Genomic DNA, 14,490 nt, shown 5'->3' with positions numbered 1-14,490 from the left:
CCAGGTCATCACAGGGCTGACACATAGACACAGACAACCATTCACACTCACATTCACACCTACGGTCAATTTAGAGTCACCAGTTAACCTGCATGTCTTTGGACTGTGGGGGAAACCGGAGCACCCAGAGGAAACCCACGCGGACACGGGGAGAACATGCAAACTCCGCACAGAAAGGCCCTCGCCGGCCACGGGGCTCGAACCCGGACCTTCTTGCTGTGAGGCGACAGCGCTAACCACTACACCACCGTGCCGCCCTACTTGTCACTTTCAAGAACCTATTTGTGTCGGAGGTGTGTTCGGGAACGTTCCCGGACAGATGTTGACATTGTCGTGGGCCTTTTTGCCTTCAGAGCTCCAGGCTGTACCCAGATCTGATAGGCTGATAAGGTGCACAGGCCCCTATGCAGATGCTTCTCAGACTGATCTCAGCGATAACGGCTCTCAGGAATGAGTCAGGAGACAGGGATGGGATTTTGAGGGATTTTGAGTTTCGTCTTGGTCGTGACATGGCCCTATGACTGGATCTGGATATCAGGCTGAGTTTGAAAGGTTTAGTCCTGAGTCTGTAACACTGACAAGCTTATTAGACATTTCCTCTGACGCTGATGTTAAGCCTGGGAGATCAATTCTTGTCTGTTTGCACCGAGAGGGCCTTTAGGGGGGTATTGTGGCAGTAAGTAAGCAAGCTGTATTGTCACTCAGCTCTAGAGGAGATAACAGCCCGCATTCAGTGATTCTTTCATGAGGTTTGTGCTCGGTATAACCCAAACACACTTAGGAGTGACGTCGGGGGTCTTCACATGCAAAGGAAATGGGAGGGGTCGCGTTCAGCACTTACACTACCGTTCAAAAGTTTGGGGTCACTTTGAAATGTCCTTATTTTTGAAAGAAAAGCACTGTTCTTTTCAATGAAGATCACTTTAAACTAATCAGAAATCCACTCTATACATTGCTAATGTGCTAAATGACTATTCTAGCTGCAAATGTCTGGTTTTTGGTGCAATATCTCCATAGGTGTATAGAGGCCCATTTCCAGCAACTCTCACTCCAGTGTTCTAATGGTACAATGTGTTTGCTCATTGCCTCAGAAGGCTAATGGATGATTAGAAAACCCTTGTACAATCATGTTAGCACAGCTGAAAACAGTTGAGCTCTTTAGAGAAGCTATAAAACTGACCTTCCTTTGAGCAGATTGAGTTTCTGGAGCATCACATTTGTGGGGTCGATTAAATGCTCAAAATGGCCAGAAAAATGTCTCGACTATATTTTCTATTCATTTTACAACTTATGGTGGGAAATAAAAGTGTGACTTTTCATGGAAAACACAAAATTGTCTGGGTGACCCCAAACTTTTGAACGGTAGTGTATGGGTGATGCTGATAAATGCACGGTATAAACTTGCAGATCAGTTATGGTGAACCAGTTTTTTTTTTCTTTTTTTCAAAGAAGCCCTGTTTTATTATTTTGTTGCAATGCACTTGAAAAGCAAACGAAGACAAATAAGTCTTCAAACTGAGCCGACACACAGGGAGTTAATTATTACTGAGGCATGGAGCTGACAGGAGAGGGCATTACACCTGCACCGGTTTGCGAGCAAGGTCTACACTTGCTTTGAGGAGGAGAAAAAAAAAAGTTCGCAACGTGACTGCCAGTTCCGCACAGTCTTGAGTCGCAGCCCGCGCGTTTCTAGTTCAGTTGCTGAAGGGCAAGCAGGAGGCACAAGACCAGATCCACCTAGCCAGCAGGCCTCCATGATCTCATACTCATCCGGTTTCTTATTCGCGACCATATCTACTTATTTAAAAAAAAAAACCGCATAGTGGGAGTCATCACTTCATCGTAGCTGAGATCACATCCCAATAGGAGAGTGGAGTGAGGCGCGCGATTTCACTTGGGACACACACACACACACACACAGAGAGAGAGAGAGGAGCTTGCGCGAGAGATGCGTCACTGGAACCCGCGTGTCAGGGGCATAGAAACCGTCCTCACCGCCTTTTGGGATTTGACCATTCTGGATATATTTCACTCATCATTCCATTTGGAATAGGATCAGTTAGCTCGGAATAATCACACTACCCAGTGGCCTATATCTCCTGGTTCTCATAGCTGGATTTCTATCTATAGGCTGTGCAATTCTCTTCTGCAATATCGCCGGTAATTGCGATCTATGGAATTGTACCGGCGCACGCGACCACCTCCACCTCCTCAGTGTTGAGAGTACCAACATTTGGATCGCTTCTGATTAGATCACCGAGACACGGGACTTGCTTCTATTACGGTATGACAAAGAGCCGAGGGGATCCGCGTGTCCCTAACTCTGAATTAAATCTCCAGTTGGCTCGAAGTGAAGGAGAAGAAGAAGAAGAAGGAGAAGAAGAGAAAGAAGGAGTTGGGAGTCTGGCTGATCTCATTGTGCAACTTGTGATTTTGTAATGATCTCAGTGGTTTCTGAAGACTTGCATGTTCCATTAACATTGTCATGGTGTCACTTTCGAGGACTGGTGATAACACTGACAAAGGAGAAAAGTGAGGACTGCAACCAAGGAACCGAGGATCCAGGTCTATAATTTAGAGAACTATTTTGGACTTGAACAGCAACAATGGGCACAACGCTACAAGTTATTCTGGGCATGTTTCAGTTCGTGTCACTCACCAGAATGCCAACACAGTGTGCCAAGGCACCGGTAAGATCACAAAGAAGAAGGAGAAGACTGTGAAGTTTAGTCCATGATTACTGGTTATGTTCAGGTTCTTGACTCACATGATCTGATCTAGCTGTGATATATCATATCATATCATATATCATATCATATCTCATGTTTAATCCAGTAGTGCGCTTTGCTGCTTCACTGATCACTTGAGATGAAAGTAAAATCTGTTTCAATCCCACTATGTTTGGATTTCACTGCATTTAACTCCCAGACTTTTTCAGACCATTTGCAATAATGTTCCGTTTGGATAACCTCACGGTCATTGGCATTTGCTGTCTCAAAGGTTATGTTTTTTTTTTTTTTAAATGAGCATGTTGCGCGCAAACTATATGCACTTTTTTCACCAGCTTTCATTGGAAAAACGTTACACACCCAGGCCAAAACAGTGTCAGTGTTACCAGTCGTCGCCTTCAGTGCACACTGCTGAGTGATCCTTGGTTTACCAAGCTAAAAGTGTGTTTGTGCTTTTGGTATAGGCACGCTGAGGAGGTGAAATGAGAGCCGAAAGGGTGTGTGTGTGGCTTCTTGCGTGGTTGTGCGTCAGTGCTGCCTCACAAGAAGAGACAGTGTGATTCTGGGTACTTTGTCGTGCTACGTGAAATGGGTGCTGTGCTTTATGGCAGCATCTAGGCTCATGCAACTGCACAATGATTTAACAGGTTCATCTTTCTCAGCCTTAAAGACACTACTGACTTATTTGGCTGTTTTTTTTTTTTATTCTTCTTACTTGCACGTGACTTTGCATTATTATTATTAGTCTGTCATTGCTCCGGTTTCCTCCACAGTCCAAAGATATACAGGTTAGGCAAACTGGTGGCTCCAAATTGACCGTAGGTGTGAATGGTTGATTGTTTGTCTCTACGTGTCGCCCTGCGATGACCTGGCGACTTGTCCAGGGTGTAATCCCTCTCTCAACCATAGTCAGCTGGGATAGGCTCCAGCTTGCCTGCGACCCTGTAGAACAGGATAAGTGGCTACAGATAATGGATGGATGGATAGATCCTGAATGAATTAGGATCCAAATTAGGCATTTTATAAACCCAGGTTCGGTAGCGTGCTGACCCTCATACAACCTTTCAGCTAATGAAGTCTGTTTGCACCCCTGGTGGTGGTGTTTTCTTATGCATACCACACACAGAGACATCCATTGAATCAGACTAATGATGTAAGAGTTAATCGCACCAATGGGTACTTGGTGATGTCATCCACTTTCTTATGGAGCATTCCGACTGCTTTTGAGATATTTACACTCCTGCAGCTAACTAAACGGGAAAATCGTTCAATATTTTCAAGGTCTTTCATTGGTACGTCTTTGTGACTGGCAGACAGACTGCGACTGAGGGCACGAGAGAACTGCAGGCCCTGAGACGATGTGCCATGGATCAAAGAGTGTTGGAGAAGAGACTGACTTTGCCAAACCCAGCTGCATGAGCTGGCAGGATCGAAATGATCCTTCTTTGTGTACGTGGGTGTGAAATACGTGGGTGTGAAATACATGGCTGTGCCAGCCATTCTGTCAATCCTAGGCTTGGCAGCAGCGTTTCACAATGGTTTAAAGACAAAAAGGAGATGATAAATTGACAAATATTTTAATCTTATTGTAGCAATTGTGACACTGATGCCCTCTTGGACCTTTCTTGATTCGACACTGGATCACATTGCAACAGGTTGCACTAAATTTCATACAATTGCTACACCTGAGCATTCACATAGTTATCAACATACGTTCATAGAGAAATTGTTGCACATTTGAATGAATACATCGAGGCATGTATAACGTCTATACGGACGAGCTGGTACAGTATGCACTTTACTTTACAGCACCACTTTAGGATTGTTAGACATGGACAAGAACTAGATACACATTCGTTTACTCAAAAACATTCGCCAGCTTGGACAAAGGCAAACTGTTCTTTAATGTGTATGCATGTTTGTGTATGTGTGTTGTGGTGCAAAGTCTGCTCTCATCTAGCTGTGACCTTGTACCAGACTGTGGATCCAGTAGTACTGAGGGGCGTGTTCATGTGAACACGCAGTAACTTCCTGTTCTTATCTAACCTCGTTCCAGTACATGGAATAAACGCAACACATTCTCAGATTGATATTCATCTGAATGGATTTTATATTGAAATCATGACTGATGTAATTCTTGCCTTCTTTATCGGGTCACCATTCTTGACGTGCGCACTCTGATTAATTTCTCTTGAACTGAGAATTGGGTAATCAGATTGACTGTATGATGTACGGGCCGGCATTTCTGGCACTGATCATGACGTGTGTGGTTTCTGCCTGTGGTTTCTGTGCTAAGAACAGCAAATAAGTGTTTTTTTTTTTTTTATGATTAACTCATCAATTTTATTTTGTTTTATTTATTGATACATCAGTGGACCTTGAGGTTTTGCTATATTGTCGGTGGTAAAATAGGCTTTTGTTGTAGAACGCAATAAGATTAAATATTTGTCCAGTACCATCACAGATTTAAAAAAAACTAAAACCTTTTTTTTTCCACTTTACCTTTTAACTTATTATTTCCACATCACTAATATATTGGGGGGCGGCACGGTGGTGTAGTGGTTAGCGCTGTCGCCTCACAGCAAGAAGGTCCTGGGTTCGAGCCCCGTGGCCGGCGAGGGCCTTTCTGTGTGGAGTTTGCATGTTCTCCCCGTGTCCGCGTGGGTTTCCTCCGGGTGCTCCGGTTTCCCCCACAGTCCAAAGACATGCAGGTTAGGTTAACTGGTGACTCTAAATTGACCGTAGGTGTGAATGTGAGTGTGAATGGTTGTCTGTGTCTATGTGTCAGCCCTGTGATGACCTGGCGACTTGTCCAGGGTGTACCCCGCCTTTCGCCCGTAGTCAGCTGGGATAGGCTCCAGCTTGCCTGCGACCCTGCCTGAGACTAATATCTCATCTCATCTCATTATCTCTAGCCGCTTTATCCTTCTACAGGGTCGCAGGCAAGCTGGAGCCTATCCCAGCTGACTACGGGCGAAAGGCGGGGTACACCCTGGACAAGTCGCCAGGTCATCACAGGGCTGACACATAGACACAGACAACCATTCACACTCACATTCACACCTACGGTCAATTTAGAGTCACCAGTTAACCTAACCTGCATGTCTTTGGACTGTGGGGGAAACCGGAGCACCCGGAGGAAACCCACGCGGACACGGGGAGAACATGCAAACTCCGCACAGAAAGGCCCTCGCCGGCCCCGGGGCTCGAACCCAGGACCTTCTTGCTGTGAGGCGACAGCGCTAACCACTACACCACCGTGCCGCCGAGACTAATATATTGATATAAAATAAATTTTCTTTCTAACTGTTATACATGCAGTGTAGATTCCTGTTATTGTTGCTGTCTGTACTTGTTGTATGTTATGTCTGACTGGATGTGTGTCTTCTCCTCCAGCTAGCTCAATGGCAGCCCTCAGAGAGTCACGGATCAGGACAAGGTACTCGTCCTTATTCAGAAAATTATGAAATTGGTGTGGTGAGATGTGAGAGTTGCTTCTTTCATGTGTATTGTTTTGAGAAAGAATAGTCAACTTCGTAACAGCCTTTTTTGTGTGTGTGTTTTATTTCACAACCCTTTACATACTGTTCTTAATAAAATCTCTTTTTTCAAATTGATCACAATAAACCATAAAGTGCATGTTTGTCTTGAACTTGAAGGAAACTTCTGGGATTTTTTTTTTTTTTTTAAACCTGGGCCCAATTTTCCCATCTCTTTGGGTCCAAATAATTACCAAGACCAAATGATCAAAATGAGTCCTGTATTGAGTTAGAACGCTATAACCGACAACTGCAAAACGGCTATGCGACGTAATTCTCCAGGAAAATCATCCACATCAAAGTGAACAGCTTGTTTTTGCCACTGATGGGCTTATAATGTTGTTATATGTGTTTGACAACATGGAAAGGATCCCTACAGAGATCCAACTGTGCATACAACCTCAATAACTGTATAAAATGACTGCATCTACACTCGTTGCTTTATCTTCTTCCGGTCTCTGATGCATCACCCCATTCAGTGCCAGAAGCTGATTAGTACACAGGGACTGGTTTCTGATGTTTACAAAAGGGATCCTTTCCATGTTGTCAGACGCTCATTCATGTTGTAGTAATCAGCTAAATATTCGGGCGTTACTTTGGAAATAGACTTCTTCACAAACTCCGTGTAAATCTCAGAAAACAGCCCCTGCGCTGGCAGTGGCAAAAACGAGCAGTTTACTTTGGCGTGGATGATTTCCCCATAGAAATACATCATATAGCCATTTCGCGGTTGGTGGTTACAGCGTTCTAATGCAATACTAGACCAATTTCAATCATTTTTGTCCCAAATAGATGGGCAAAATAGAGCCCAGGTTAAAAACTCCTGGAATTTCCCATTAATCATCACCCAGTTGAGACACAATCTTAACTTAGTCATGTTTCATTGTCTGACCGCACTGGCTACACTTTCCTCTCCCCTGTCAGTGGTTAGGTGGATGGATGTGTATCAGAGGAGCGGCTGCCAGCCCAGAGAGACGTTGGTGGAGGTGTGGAAGGAATTCCCGTGGGAGACACATCACCTCTTCCTGCCATCGTGTGTGTCAGTGAAACGTTGTGGTGGCTGCTGTGGCGATGAGGCTCTTGAATGCGTGCCCTTGCGCACAGACACACTCACCATGGAGGTAGGCCACAAACACACACGCACTGAATCACACCCTTCATATCGGCACATAAAGTTATTGCGAAGGTACTATACGAGCATTCTACTTAGTAGTTAGTGTAATCCTATATTTCTCTTACAGTGCCTGTTAGTGTTGTTTAATTAGTGTGATCGAGGTGTTTCCTGTTTCACTTCCTTATTTCTTTTCCTATTTTCAAATTCTAGAGTATTTTACTTGAACTCCTTTCTTGACGTTCAAACAGAAACGCTGAACCGCAATGTTCGGAGTGCATCGGAAATACATACACAACGAAAATGTTTTTTAAGATCACAACACATGCTCAGTTGTCTTTCCGTACAAGGCCTTGAAAATGACTTGAAGTCTTGACATGTGAAAACAGATAAGCATTAGGCACTTAATACAAATCTACACATAATGAAAATATAATGTGTACAAATGCCATAAACGTGTAGATAAAATACACAGTGTTATGTTACACACACCTACACACCAACTGTCCCCAACCAAAGTGAGATCTCAAAATCTCACTCAATATGCTGGAAACAAAAGTGTGTTTGAAAAGAGACACACACCCACTCATACACAGCATGAGGCATTCATCCAGATTTAGGACAGAGTCGACTGTGTAATAGATATTGCTAAATTGGACTTTAGTCACATACTGTATAGAGAGATTGAAGGATAAAAGATGAAGTCATTGTTATGCAGGGCTGTGTGTGTGTGTGTGTGTGTGTGTGTGTGTGCATGCATGTCTCTGTGTGTCCTTATGCTGATTCTTGAACTCTCCACAGCTTATGAAAACTACATACATGAAGCACGAACTGGTGCAGTTACCCTTCGTAGAGCATAACCAGTGTGAGTGCAGGTGAGCCACGTGTACAAACACACATCCATATATCCATCCAGAATACATACACTGCAATAAATGTGATTCACTGTTGGGTATAAATACTTAATAAAACGTAGACTGTAAAACGTTTTCAGGTAGAAATTCATGAATAGGTTTTGAACAGCAAAGCAGAGTTCACCGTGGTCACATGGTGAATTCTCTCCCTCTGACTCCATCACGTACATAAATACCTTCTGTCCCTACAGACGGCATTTTGCATAATGTCCGGCAAAAAAAAAAAAAAAAGGGGAGAGAGTATCCCCCAAACCCCCCCTTTTCTGGCATCCTGCCGAGCTCTGTGTATTGGGTCTTTAGTGGGTCATTTTTTACAATTCACATTAAAATCTCTTTCAGGACTCAGGGTTTAGGATTAGGATCAGTCGAGCGAGCAGAGCTGGGCATTCAAAAAGATCATTTACATTTAGTCCTCATGCTTTTCTTCCTTTGGAAATTGAGGTTTCACGAAGACTCAACATTCTGAAGCCATCAAACGCGCTATTAACTCGCCGGAAATTTCTCAGTACAATCTAATTTTACTTTTTTACCAGTGTGTATACAGCGCTAGGGTTTAAATACTTAAGGCACTAAGATTTTAAATCCAGCTTGTTAGTACACTATGTTCTGACCTCCTGTTGAGTTATATCCTCATATTAATTTGTCAGTGTGGTTATTTTTTCCCAGGCCAAAAGTGGATCTTCATACAGAGCCAACCAGGTAAGGGATGTGTCTGTGAGCATGTGCATGCATGTTCGCACGTAGACTTGGATCTATCCGGTATTACTTAGCCGTTTACCGTTTATGTATTCCCTCTTTCTTCGTGTGTGTCCTCTCCCTATCGATGACTCAATGATACGGACTGCAGCGAGGTACTGCATGTTCGGCTTATTTAGTGAGCTAAAGCACCCTACGTTCAGACCCACCTGGTCCAGTCCCATTTATCGTTTCATCACATGTACTCTGGCCAACTACACCAAAGTAATACTGTAACCGTGTTAAATTAGCGTCTGTAGCCAATGATTATAAAGACTATTGGAAATGCATATTGACTCTAAGTTTTAATTTGATCAAATGATTTGATCAGAAATTTTCCTACTGATGATATGGCAAAAATTGCCAAAGTTCTGTATATTTAACAGTTTTATTCCACGAAATCGAGTCGTACATGAGCTGATAGTCGGTTGATGAGTTGCGTAGCGTTGAGTCGGCTATAAGCCATGTACGACGAGATTGAGCGGAATAACTCTTTTATTCTATCCACATTCACTGGATTTTGAGAAACAGCATTTTTTTTTTCAAATTCGATAAATAAAAACTTGTACAAAACAGCCGACAAAATCGTTTCCGCTTCGAATGTAAACAAACCGGCGAAATTACAATAATTCTTGAAAAAAAAAAAAAGATACGTACTTCCCATCAAGTACTTTTAGTCCATATTTTGTTGCTTTTTTTTTTGTAATTTTGAGGTTTTGTTTTCGAGTACAGTTTTTATTTCGTCCTCGGTTGTTTCAGCAACACGCGCTGCCATTTTGTTTTTCTCTACTCATGGGATATGAGCTGATAGCCTAGTAGTAGAGTAGCCAATCGGAGCATGCGATTGCTCATATCCAGTGAATGTAGACAGAGTAAACAGCAGTATAACAGTCTTGCTCACTTCTGTAGCCATTTCCATTTAGAAAACACCGTGTTGCAGGAAGAAATAAATAGTTGGGATGACAGAATCTCTTATATGCTTTTTCTCCCCAAAGAGTTATGCTTTAGAACATATGTTTGTTTCTAATTAGGGATACATTTATTAGTTCATATGTTCAAAATCTTTCTTTTTCCATCAAGCTGCTTTGCGACAAAGTCTGTTGTTAAAAGTGCGATACAAATAAATTGCCTTGACTAATGCTAACTCTGCAATATATTGTTAAGACAAACATCGCTTCATTTAGCCACAGCTGTTATTATAATCGACTTGACAAAAGTGATGTGGCAAGATGTCTAGCGGCTTCACTTTTCTGAATTTCTGTTGGCCCTGTGTGCGTGTGCCTGTGCATGTGTGTGTCTGTGTGTCCAGCTGGCCTGTGTCTATAAAGCTGGATGCAAGTCAGAACCCAGAACTCCTCCTGAGTTGAGAAACAGAACATTCATTTTATTGCTTAATTAGGCCACTGGCCCCTCAGGAACTCCCGGAAAGAAAATGAGGAATCACAAGAAATAAGAAAGAAAGTTGCACGATCCTCAAATCTGTCATCGTGATGCATCAGGCCTGTTTGTAGCAATGACCGTGATACCATTTAGCACGGGGTAGTTTCTTTGTTGTTGCCTGGAACTTTACGCGAACTAAATTTATCAATCTCTGTCCCTGTCTTATAGGCAAGACCCACGGCCAACGAGGAAAGGGAGGAAAAGGGAGAGGGGGAAACCAAAGCGAAAGAAACATGTCAAGATAAAACTGACGTAAGTTTCTTTGTTTTTGTTTCAAATCCGTGTGACATTTTAAAACCCGTCGTTGAAAACAGACACACCTCAGGAATCAACTCGGATTTCAAACTTTATTTATCCGGTCTCCTAATGTGTTGCCAGGGTTTAAAGAAGATTTATCTATTGCAACATAGATTCAACACTTTTCGTTTTGATACATGCCAGACTGCACGTATACATACAGATGTAATTGAGTTCTAAAAGAATGAATTGAAGAGATTTTCTTCTCCCCCTTTTTATTCCTCTATCATATGCATAGAAAGGGCAAGCAGAGGGCATTTTCTTTTGGCTTGCCTCTCCCTCTCTGCTATCCATCATTCACCCGTCCATGGATAGAGTCAGTGGCAGGTGTGAAATTAGGATAATTTGTGGGCCAGAAAGCCCCCTCCCCGTCCCCCATTGTGGCTTGCAGACTCCTAAAACACATCCACTCATGCAAAGACAGATTTCCTCCTTAATTAACTCACTCAGCTGAAGATTTCCTCCTCTCCCTTTTTGGTTAACTGGGTGAAAGTGGCAGTTGCACCAGTCTAAAGGCATTATTAAAAGTATTGTATGTTAGAAGCGTTATTAATAGGATATTACACATCCTCTATGCACTCTTTTAGCATCCTAAGTGTTGCGTCCCTGGGGGAATGTGGGCTGAGCATGAAAGGATAAGGAGAGATTCAAACTCATATACCGGTCGAACATATTATTAACAGTCTATAATGCATCAAAATTAGACCCCCCCCCCCCCCCCCCCCCCCCCAAAACAAAACAAAAAAAAAGATAGAATATGCATTACATAGATTTTATCGTGATATAAAGCAGAGTGCCTACCCTTGAAAAACAAAACAAAACTATAAAGCATGGCCTCATGTGGTTTATTGCTTTTGTAAATTAAAAAAAAAAACAGTGACAAAAACAATAGCATAAAATCCAGTGTCAAAAAGATATCATTTAATTTCCTGTTAATAATATTCACAATGAACAATTCTTCTGCCACAACAAGTTTTGGTTGCTAAGCAACACAAGGCGCAAAGATGAGGGTTTTCCTCGGGATTTAAGAACAGTTTAGTGATGAGAATTTTAATTGATGAATATTACACTACGTTCAGACTGCAACCTGAAACGACCCATATCCGATTTGTTGTGAAATCCGATTTTTTTGTTAGGCCGTTCACATTACCAATTATATGAGACTTGTATGCGATCTCCAATATGAACGGAAAACGACCCAAAAGTGTCCCGCATGCGCAAATTGACACGTAATATAAGCACATCTATGTAATACGTAAACAAAAAAAAAAGCGCACTCCAAGTTTAATGATTTCTTTTTTGTTTGTTTGTTTGTTTGTTTGTTTGTTTGTTTGTTTAATTATCTGGTTAGTGTTAAAGTGTGAGGTCTCGTGTGTGTTTTTGTTTCTGAACTGAAATGAAAACGTGTAGCCTGGTAACGAGGGTTGACTCCTAAATGTCTCTCTAATTTCTATACAAGTGCACTACATGTTACTAGGAAGTAATGGATTTTTAAACTCTATATAGTGCACTCGAGCTTCAGTAGGCAGTCATTTGGGATACGGCCGCTGTATTACCAAACTCTTCATTCAGGCTTAATAATTTGCACATATTTATTTCGTCATATTAATAAACTTTTTCTACATTTTTATAAATATTTATTTAGATTGTTTATAGCCAGCTGAATTCTGCGACTTCTCTCAGCGCTGGCTCAAGGTGCAGAAACACCAGTGCAGTTTGCTATGGAGATGAGGCGAGACCTGGCGATGTGGTTTTTGTGGCGGCGGCGGAACTCGCACAATAATCTGATTAATGTGGGCAGCAGACTAATGAGACCGAAGGTGTCAAATTACTGGAAATTTCCAGAACAATCTTATAATCTTGTAATACAGGATGGTTTAAGTTATAAATCAGTTATAGAAACTGTTTTATTTAATCAGGCTAACAGATCAACATCCAGGTCCCTACCAAATCCACCATTAGCTTGATCAATTCTATAAAAGTCTATTTAAATTCTGAAAACTGTACAAATGTTGTTGTTTTCCACCAAAGAGGCGGGATTAGCCAACGCAGAATAGTGACGTTTGTCTCTTGTTGATGACGTGTAGGTCGCATGAATGCGACCTGTCCGGTCAGACTGCAGTCGCATGTGAAAATATCGGATATGCATCGGAATTAGGACCACATATCCAAGCGGCCTGGGTCGCATGTGAAAAAATCGGATCTGTGTCGTTCAGATTGTCAATAACAAATCGGATACAGGTCGCATATGGGCAAAAAAAAAAAATTGGATATGGGTCGTTTCAGGGTGCAGTCTGAACGTAGTCTAAATCTGGGCCTTTCCATTGATGGTGATCATTTTTACACTTTACTGGTCAGCGGGAGGTTCTGAGCACAACCGTGCGAGCCAGGATATTGCTCCAGCATCTCCATACGTCATCATAGCTTAGGTGCCGATACATTTGTAGAGACGACTCACTTTGTGTGCCAGTCAAAACCATAAATTTCCCTTTCCTCCAAGCCTGTATGAAAAAGTCCATCCATTATCCATAACCGCTTATCCTGTGCAGGGTCGCAGGCGAGCTGGAGCCTATCCCAGCTGACTATGGGCGAGAGGTGGGGTACACCCTGGACAAGTCGCCAGGTCACCGCAGGGCTGACAAACAACCATTCACACCCACATTCACACCTACGGTCAATTTAGAGTCACCAGTTAACCTAACCTGCATGTCTTTGGACTGCGGGGGAAACCGGAGCACCCGGAGGAAACCCATGCAGACACGGGGAGAACATGCAAACTCCGCACAGAAAGGCCCTGTTGGCCTCTGGGCTCGAACCTAGAACCTTCTTGCTGTGACGCGACAGTGCTAACCACTACACCACCGTGCCGCTTGAATGAAAAAGTTTCCAGTAGTAACTAATAGTATAAAGGCTTTATTGGTTTAAAACCTGGTACAGTCATAGAATTACTGTAATGCAGTTGCAAATATGTGCATGTCAAGTATATGATACAAGTTTTGAACTGTCTGTTTTATAGTGCTATTTTTACTAACAGCATATTTACCAAGTCTTGGTCTGTCCTAATAGGACTCCAGCACCTGCATCTCTTGCTCTTCCAGCTAGCATTGGGCCTTCTTCCCCCGCCGAAGAGCAATGCCCGCCCTGCCCCATGCGCAGAATGACGTCACAGCCTCCGACGTGCGAGTGTACATGTACTCTAAAGGAGCTGAGCTGCACCAAGAGAGGCAAGAGACTCAACCAGCAAAGCTGCAGGTACGCGTGTCCTATTTTTGTCATGTCACTGCTGCTGCACTAATTCATTCCACCTTTGGCATATCAGTATGTTTATTCCTCGTTCTGCTTTTATTTCAGATGCGAGTCTATAAGAGCGTAATGAAATGAGGGCTCCTTCCTTCCTTCCCTGGTTAAGAGCACTGTACCTTCATCCATCTTTCATGACGGTGTCTTTATCGTGGAGCCATAGAGCAGAAGTCACCTCAACAAGAGTAGTGGAACCTCCTGCCACCCACCTCTACACATTTAGTGCAGTATTAGATGCATGTATTTAACTCGGTATCCGTGTCCCCGGTAGTGGTGCGTGTGTGTATACCGCGTGTCTCCCGATTCTCATCGCTAAGCCTCTGAAGCATCATGCCGCAACAGCTCCGACAGCCAGTCATGCGTAGTGGGACAAAGTGCTAGTGGAGTCCCAGGAAAAGCATGGTGCATTCCAGTGGACTGGATTA

The 14,490-nt window shown here is 42.9% G+C and overlaps 1 protein-coding gene across 3 annotated transcripts in view; it reads left to right on the top strand.

Annotated features, from left to right (window-relative positions):
- Positions 1 to 1,695: 1,695 nt before the first annotated feature.
- vegfba (vascular endothelial growth factor Ba) overlaps positions 1,696 to 14,490 on the top strand; it is a 13,691-nt gene continuing 896 nt past the window's right edge. The window contains exons 1-8 of one of the 3 annotated variants that reach the window (XM_060927957.1): positions 1,696 to 2,690; positions 6,126 to 6,168; positions 7,193 to 7,389; positions 8,181 to 8,254; positions 8,960 to 8,992; positions 10,637 to 10,720; positions 13,832 to 14,017; positions 14,117 to 14,490. The exon at positions 14,117 to 14,490 is cut by the window's right edge and continues 896 nt beyond it. In XM_060927957.1, the coding sequence (XP_060783940.1) occupies positions 2,607 to 2,690; positions 6,126 to 6,168; positions 7,193 to 7,389; positions 8,181 to 8,254; positions 8,960 to 8,992; positions 10,637 to 10,720; positions 13,832 to 14,017; positions 14,117 to 14,138 (723 nt within the window). In that variant the 5' untranslated portion in view covers positions 1,696 to 2,606 and the 3' untranslated portion in view covers positions 14,139 to 14,490. The remainder of the gene's footprint in view (positions 2,691 to 6,125; positions 6,169 to 7,192; positions 7,390 to 8,180; positions 8,255 to 8,959; positions 8,993 to 10,636; positions 10,721 to 13,831; positions 14,018 to 14,116) is intronic. The other 2 variants (XM_060927958.1, XM_060927959.1) reach the window with 2 other exon arrangements.

This window comes from Neoarius graeffei, chromosome 8 (genome assembly GCF_027579695.1).
Source record: "Neoarius graeffei isolate fNeoGra1 chromosome 8, fNeoGra1.pri, whole genome shotgun sequence".
NCBI lineage: Eukaryota > Metazoa > Chordata > Actinopteri > Siluriformes > Ariidae > Neoarius > Neoarius graeffei.
Note: the sequence above shows the minus strand (reverse complement) of the source record. Positions and strands in the feature narration are given on the sequence as shown.